Source organism: Lytechinus pictus, chromosome 1 (assembly GCF_037042905.1).
Source record: "Lytechinus pictus isolate F3 Inbred chromosome 1, Lp3.0, whole genome shotgun sequence".
NCBI classification, from domain to species: domain Eukaryota; kingdom Metazoa; phylum Echinodermata; class Echinoidea; order Temnopleuroida; family Toxopneustidae; genus Lytechinus; species Lytechinus pictus.
The window spans coordinates 29363560-29372065 of record NC_087245.1 but is presented as its reverse complement, the minus strand read 5'-3'; the positions used below and the strand labels follow the sequence as shown (position 1 = coordinate 29372065).

Below are 8506 nucleotides of genomic sequence, written 5' to 3'. Positions count from 1 at the left end.
TGATTATCGCGATATCGAAAAATACAGAAAAATAATTAAAAACAAACATTTTTTTATTGAATGCAGCAGCCCTACACCCAAACATTGCAATTACACTATCGCATTCTATGTGATACTTTTTATTTTATTTCAGGTGAAGAGAGAGGCAAACTTATATGTCCGCAGATTTTAATATTAATATTTTGGAGAGTAGGTGTATGGAAGACATTTACGTTTCCTCATGCCAAGTGTGCATCTAGAGTGTACGAGTATACATGTACTATTCATTTCATGAACTGAAGAAATAATAGTATATTCTGGGAGTTCTTTAAAGAAGGACGGGTACACAAGAAGCCAACAAAAAGCCCGAAAATCCAATTTCAATACTATTCGTCAAAAAATGGTGATGTTGGTTCGGGGATAAATGGTATTGGGCGAACACAAAGCCGCGTGCAAAACTCTTTTAAATGAAATTTTCTCTCCAAGGCGGCATCCGATTATTTACCCATATGCTTTGTGATTATTCGACGTCATGTTTACAACATCAAGCGATCATTTTCTAGTTATCTCTCACCGTTCAACTAAACAATTTTGCTTGCTGAACTTTCAACAGTTTTTTTCCCTCCTTTTTTTTCTTGGCAGGTCTGTTGGCAGCATCGCAGACAGAATTACGCTCGGGAATCAGAAGGATGGTGTGCTTGGAGCCGCTTGACGCCGCCAGCCTGCTCGAAGAACCATATTTATACCCCGACTTCCGACTGCAACTGGCAGCTACCTGCACGGAGTTGTTCCCCATCTTCGAAAACTAAGAGATTTAGATTCGATGCATGTTGACATGTTGCTCTTATAAAAACCAGCGTATTGAGCAATGGGGCTTCATGGTAAATAAAGAGTTGTATATAGATGCTATTCTGGACCAGTACAGTCTAATTGATTTCATTCGTATAGTAACAAAACTTAAAAGGAATCAACAAAAACATTCTAGCCTCTCAGCATTGCAACAGTCACCGGACGAAACAGAATTTTTTTCAATTAACTTGATGTGATATTTGACGTTATATATCTCAGTGAATCCTCTATTTTATTTGAAAATAAATAAGTGTTTAAATAATCATTAACACGTTTCAGCTGATTAAATAGTATCGAGCAGGCATTAAGCTGGGAAAACATTCAAGCATTTCGAAGTGGATGAACATCGAGTAAAAACTTGGTTTAGCCATGGATTCGATGAATGACATCAGCAGCTATTCCAGTGACAACAACACTAATATGACCAACAACTGGGACGCGTGGTGTAGCATGGTCGATTACAACTATCTTGCCAGCGTCATCTTCATATGCATCGTCATGTTCATGGGGGCAATCGCCAACATCGGACTCTTAGCAATCACGTGCCTCAACAAATCCCTGAGGACTCCTTCAAACATCTTCCTCATCAATGTAATTGTTGGGGACCTGATATATATCCTGATGCGCGGACCTGTATACGTCAACAAACTCCTACGTCCACTTTGCTGGAACCACGGACTAGTCGCCTGCAAGATGCATACCTACTTCGAGACGGTGGCCCAGTACGTCTGCATTTTGTCACTGACAGCGTTGAGCATCGAGCGTTACATGGCGGTCGTTCGGGGTCTCGAGTCTCGACAGATCAACAGCAGAACTGTCAAGGTTGTGGGTGTTCTGGTCACGTGGATCGTGGCTCTTGTCTTGGCCATTCCTATGGCTCTGATGTCCTATATCCTCGATATGATGCCAATATGCAGCACTGTCCGCATGGGTGAGATAGAAGGACAACTGTTTGACTTGTATAGCTTCTTTACCATGTACTTCGTACCGTTACTCGTGATCAGTACCCTATATGTCTCCATCGCTGTGACACTCTACAAGAGCAGTCACACCATGCTTAATAATACCAGGCAGGATGCAAATAATAGGAGGCAGACGTCTCAAAGACGTCGCCTTGCCATGATATTTGTTCTAATCACCGTATCTTTTGCCATATTTTGGATGCCATATTTCATCCATCGCCTCTACAAACACGTGATGTATAGCCTTGGTAGCGACAAGCCACATAGCATCATCTTTGAACAGATATCTGCCATCTCTGCGCTCTTGAACGCGTGCCTCGACCCGTACATCGTCTTCGCGATGAGCACGGTCTACCGTAAGAACCTTTCCAAATGCTGCCACAAGCAGAGCAGTTACTGCTGCGAAAAGAGTGAGAATTTGAACATGAACAACCACAACCGAGGCAATAACTACCACCGACCAAGTGTTACGTTGTTTACGTCGTTGAGGTCACCTCAAAGTACTTTCGTGGCACTGAAAAGAAATTCACCTTCAACCGTGAACTCGGATACGGCTCTGTAGCAAAAGTACTACTCGAACGGCAACTTGTTAGGGTGTTGATTTAAGATATTAAAAGTGATGGAGATTATGAGCATCATGTTACATGCGATTTACATCCATAGCTTATGATGATTTTTTCAAATATTTCAGAGTGTATGAATTGATTGATAAGGACCAATATGAGTTATACCTGTTAAAAAAAAAATATGGATTTATAATTTTCGCAGCCTTAGCAACTGCAAAAGACGAAGATGACACGGATAAGGACAAGAGTTGATTATCAAGACCTAATGCAAGGAATAAGACTATTGAAATCCGCATGTAACTTTGACTATTTCGAATCTTGTTTAGACTACATAAATCTGTTCGAATTAAGAGAAATTCTGCATAGAACATAATTTAGTTTAATAATTTGCTTCGACTTGGGCGAATATTCCACTTATGTAAGGTTGACTTATGCAAGTTGTTTTGACCATGTTTACATTGTCCATAGGTAATGTCGCATTTAAAAATGTCATTGTAGGATTCATCGCTGCGGGTCAGACAACTTTTGCCATCGATGATTAAAGAAAATAAAAGTTGTTAACGGATATGGTTCTTATAATGTCCTGTATCATTTTATGTTGTGAAATAATTTCTACTACTTGATATGGTGACTTTCATTATTGTCGCTCGAATCATGCTAAGACCGCATTTTGAAAAGCCGTATGACATTTGTATTAGTTGGAGTTAACAAGTTTATATTACTCAATATTGCCGGAAGTTATCATGATTTACAAAAACAGTCAGTCTCAAGACATATCACAATGATATATTGTAAAGGTTAACGATGCGTCATAGTAAGTTTTAAACACGAGGGAAAACACAAACTTGACAAGTTTAAGCTCAGGGGATAATAACGTGGTGTTTAACGTTGCAACCGGCCAATTTCATAATGTGAGACTGTTAGGTTGTTAAAGTTGAATCTATTTATACTAGACATGTTAGAATATAAAGGTGTCAAATCAAGAGCACCTGAACTCGTAACGGTGGATGAAAATATAACGAAAAGTCCCCATTTTTCTATTCATTATCCAAAAGGGTCGCCAAACATTGCACAAGACTCGTAATTACCGCCAATAACTCGATCTTCGTTGGCATGATTTTAGAAACAGTCATTGCATGGATGTATTGCACGTCTGATTCAGGCAATGGGGAGTGTTTGCCCCGGGACTAAGAACGTCTTTAAAAACATAGAAAATGTATTGTAAACATGGCCGTACACATAATTTTGTTTGCTAGAGGACAGGACGTGTAAACTTTTTCGAATAAAAATTCGAAAGTGAGGGAGCGAAGCCACCGAGCTTGTCAATTAGTATGCGAAATTGAACGATTTCATGCATATTTTTGGTGAATCGTATGAAAATTTTCAGTAAAAAAATGTCATCTGTCAAAATTTCGGGGGGGGGGGGGGAACTTCCCCCTGCCTACCCCCACGCCGCTGCGTACGGCCATGATTGAAAATACCCGTCAAATCACAAGAAACAGCTAGGAGGCATGAAAAATTGCAAATATGTGGCTTGTCAAGAGTCCAGGACGAAACTGCTGTTTTGATTCATCAATTTTTGACAAAGTCTTCTTGGTTGCCATTCTTTGTCATAAAGGTCATCTAAGAACACATTTTCTATGTTCTTGAAAGCGTTCTGCGTCCCTTTGCGAAAACTTCCTATTATTTCAAATGAGGAATTTGCCACGGATTTCACTAACCCATGAAGCAAAGACGATGTTTTCGAATTTCTATGTACAAAATTTGAAATTTTTTCGGCGAGCAATATTCGGCAACTTTCATCGCATTGTTTTCGATCGCTTTGAAAGCATGACGCTACAGCATTCGCTACGGAAGTACTTTCACAACATGGATCTTACTCCGAAATATGTGTTTGCATATATTGCTGACTAATCATGCTGTCAATTTATAACCTGTTAGAAAGTAGAGTAGCATTACTATTCTAATTATGGCTATGTATTCACCTGTACTAATTGTGTGATTGATCTTAGTGTGTACTTAAAATGTATAGCTACGTATCTAAATAATTCAGGGTGTTTTAATATCTTTAACGATGTGTACAAATTACTATTGTTACTAGATAATATGTGCAGTACTAGGCATCGGATGTGCATTTGAAAGTAATATAAAGAAAACCTTTTTGAATGTCGATTTGAGCAGTAATACATATTTTATATCATAAAATTTGATTTATTTTGTTGAAAAAGAAAAAAAATGTGTGTACTACACTAGTATTGTTATCGTGATATCAATTACATAAAATCTGATCGTAACTGTAAATAATTGTTTATTGTTAGACTCTTCCAAGAAGTCCCTTACGATACGATTTGTTTTTTCTTCCGTGTGTGTTCAGTTTCATTTATATAAATAGTCAGGGCTCACCAACTGCTCGTCCATGTTCTATTTTTGGGGGGCCGGGGGGGGGGGGGAGGGGGGGGGGGCAAGCGGGCTTTTTCTTTCAAAATTATGTGAAAAACAACAACAACAACAAAAAAAGCATTTTGCGGCTCATTTTTTCGAGAAGCAGAAAAAAGGCACCACTCCAATGATAAACTCCCTTGACGCCAAGGAATAGGGCCCAATCATTTTGTTGCAAAATTGTCTAATGTCTTTTTCACAATGGGGTAAGTGTGGGGGGGGGGGGAGGCTGGCCCCTCTGGATCTGCTACTTGGGCTGATGGTTCTTGCAAAGTTCTCTTCTCTCAATGGAGCCCAGGCCAGGGGAGTGTTTCATGATCATGATGAGTTTCATCAGTGATTTTCAACAACAAATTTGCTCTCAGCCAATCAGATGCAAGGATTTTCAGTAGCTTATAACATTTGTCGGTGAAAATCACTGACTATTGCTTCATGGACCACTCCCCAGTTCTACTTGTTTTATCATTCCTCGAAGGATCATTTGTACACTTTTGTATGTATTCATAACAATAAAGGCCTATATATACTTATACTTGAAAGAAATGGTCTGAAACACTGAGATAATAATTGCCTGATATATCGGATATATGTGATTATCCGTCATATTTTTCATATTTGATTTGCAGACTATTTGTGCAAATTACGTATAATCAGACCAAAAGTTGTGAGGACGTCCCAGATGACACTTCTATTTTATCAATTTTAAAGTCCCCTTTAATCAACAGAGAATTCCAAAGATATTATTATCGCCGACCAGAATTTCTCAGTTTTTTTGGCTTGAATTCATGGGCCCCTAAATGTTATAACAATAACAACAACAACATTTTATTGATAATGATAATAATCATAATCATATGCAACGTTTATATCGCATGTATTACTGCCTTCCTATTTCCCCTGCCCTGGCATAGCTCCCAATGAACATCTTATTGTATTTTTGTTTGTTTTGACATTTATTGGTACGATGTAGCTAGATTGTTATTTCCTGTTGATTGTGAATTCGAATTTTTCACTCGGTAATTGTCGAGTTTGGGATTCTCCATTTCACTGAAATAGACAAAGGCTATGTTTGTCAGACCTGTTTGTCAAAAGTTAAAAATTGAAAATTAAATTGAAAATTTAAAGTGTCTGTATAAAGCTGATTGAAATCGCTAAAGATTTCAAACTCAGATCCTAATTGATTGATAGTCGATGCGCATGATTATAATGATTTTGATTGATCATGCCATTTCGGAATTGGTTTTTATCTTCTGTTATTCGGGGGCACATATCAGTTGTGAATTCTAAAAAAAACACCATTATATAATCGATTTGACAAGGCCTTTTTTAAGATTACGTTGTCATCTAACCTTCTATTCGTCACTTCGATGCTTACAGGGGCGGAGCCAGGAACATGTTTCATGGGGGTGGAGGGGGCAAAGTGACTTAAGGCTTAGATCTTATTTTTCTCAACTGAATTATATGGTTATTTTTATAATACTGGAGTTGCGCGACCCAGACCTCTCTTTGTACACTCCTCCTTTCTTCCCACCTCTCCCTTTTTGTTTTCCCTTTTTTTCATTTCTCACTCCTTTAAAAAAATCATCTGGGGATGGTCGCCCCCACCCTCCCCGGGTGACACCGACCCTGGTTTGATGTCTTCATGATTATCTCCACCATCATTAAAATACAGTGACATTTTTATTCTGACGTCGGAGCTCGATTCTCTCCATAACTAAGTTTCTAAAAATAAGTCAACCGCGTATTTCTCGAAAGATTGTAACCTGTATTTAATTTCCAAATTTATTCATACGATGTTATCTTATCTCTCGCGACTTTTATATGTAACATATCGACAGATCATTATGTTTATTTATCGTTGGATGAAATTAGTGTGATTTGTAAATAAAACCGTGGTTTTATAACAAAATTAATTCAACTACGATTTTTTTTCTCAAGATGGTGGAAATTTATGTAGCCAGCAATGATTGATATATGCATATAAAAGATAACAATGAGAACGAGTGAGGAAGAAAAGAGAGGGGCGGGGAGGGAGAGAGGGATGGAGATAGACAGACACAGTGAGAGAGAGAGACACACATACACACGTACCCTCAAACAAACACAGGGAGGGTGAATTCAGATGGGGACTGGGGCAACAGTCTGTTCTAAGTTAAAAAGAAAATGCCCCGGAAACTGTGTTATTTCGGGTTATTCTTACCAACATGACCAAGACGGGGTGTCATCCATTCTGACTTATTTCCGAATAATTTAGTCCTTTGGATGATTTAATATCGATCATAAAAGTATATAGTAGTTCAGGCCTTGAGCCTGGTTTTCAATAAGGGGGTTCGATCCCTTCTCTTCTCTTTATTCTCCTGAATTTTTTCTTGTTTTTGGGAAATTTAAGGGGCTCGAACCCCGACCACTCCCTCCCGTTACAGGCTAGTAATTGTGCATAATTATGTCGGTGGTACCGTGGTTGAGTGGTCTGCCTGACTAGACACATAAAAGTCAGGGGCTGGGTTCCCGTTTCGGCCACGGCACCTCGGGCAAGGCACCTCCATGGGGGGGGGGGGGGGTTCAAGAAAGACTGCTGAGTAGTCTCCTGTACAATTTGTGTGTGTGTCTGCGTAAGTTTGTGGGTAAGTTTAAAGGGATGGTTTGGGCTGAAAATACTTATATCTAAATAAATAGAGTTAAATTCACAAAGCAAAATGCTGAAAATGTCATCAAAATCGGATAACAAATAAGAATTATAAAGTTTGTCAATATTTTGTGAAAACAGTTATATGCACATCGTCATGAATATTCATAAGGTTGGCTGGTGATGTCATATCCCCACTTTCCCATTTCTTATGTTATTACATGAAATCATATTTGGTTCATTTTTTTCATACATGCGTAAATGATGTGTCTCCATTATGATGAAATGAGTTGCGGCAATAAATAACTAATGCACTTAATCAGTCAATCCAATTGTTTTAGTTCTTGGTAGAAAAATTCTGAATAAACCTAATTTCATATAATAAACTAAAAAAGAACAAGTGGGGATATGACATAATCACCCCACCTAATGATTATTCGTGAAGACATGCCTAGAACTGTTTCACCGGAATAATGCAAATCTTTAAAATTAAATAACTTCGTTATTAGTGATATCCTATTTTGATCAAATTTTCAGCATTTTGCTATGTGAATTTTACTCTTTTCATTGAGATATAAATATCTCCAGTCTGGACCATCACTTTAAGTGGGGTAAGAAGACATGTTAAATTCTCTTAAATAATTGTTTTTTGTTGGTTTAGCTTTGTGGGATTGCTCATACAGAATTGGTATCTTCATTAATTAAAGGAGAATGAAACCTTTGGAAAAAGATAGCTTGTGTAAAAACAGAAAAATCAAAGAAACAGATCAACGAAAGTTTGAGAAAAATCAGACTAATAATGAGAAAGTTATGAGCATTTGAATATTGAGATCACTAATGCTATAGAGATCCTCCTATTGGCAATGCAACGAAGATGTGTGATGTCACCTGTGAACAACTCTCCCATTACTTTAGTATATATTTCACTTAAACTGTCTCTTTTATCACATCTATCAGTAGATCATGTGTTCTTTCTATAGGAGGGCACGTAACACAGATTTTTAAAGAATATGTCATGGATAAAGAGTTTGTATCACCATAAGAAAAAGCAAAAAGAGTCATTTTGGGGGTATTTTATAGTCCAT

At 37.9% G+C, this 8506-nt stretch overlaps 1 protein-coding gene across 1 annotated transcript; it reads left to right on the top strand.

Annotated features, from left to right (window-relative positions):
- Window positions 1-622: 622 nt before the first annotated feature.
- Window positions 623-6704, top strand: LOC129260676 (gastrin-releasing peptide receptor-like). The gene has a single exon (XM_054898632.2). The coding sequence runs from the start codon at window positions 1198-1200 to the stop codon at window positions 2350-2352; it is 1155 nt and encodes a 384-aa protein (XP_054754607.2). The 5' UTR covers window positions 623-1197; the 3' UTR covers window positions 2353-6704.
- Window positions 6705-8506: the final 1802 nt, after the last annotated feature.

What these genes read in the sequence shown, in the direction of transcription:
- LOC129260676 (XM_054898632.2), top strand. Translation starts at nt 1,198, where the DNA reads ATGGATTCGATGAATGACATCAGCAGCTATTCCAGTGACAACAACACT.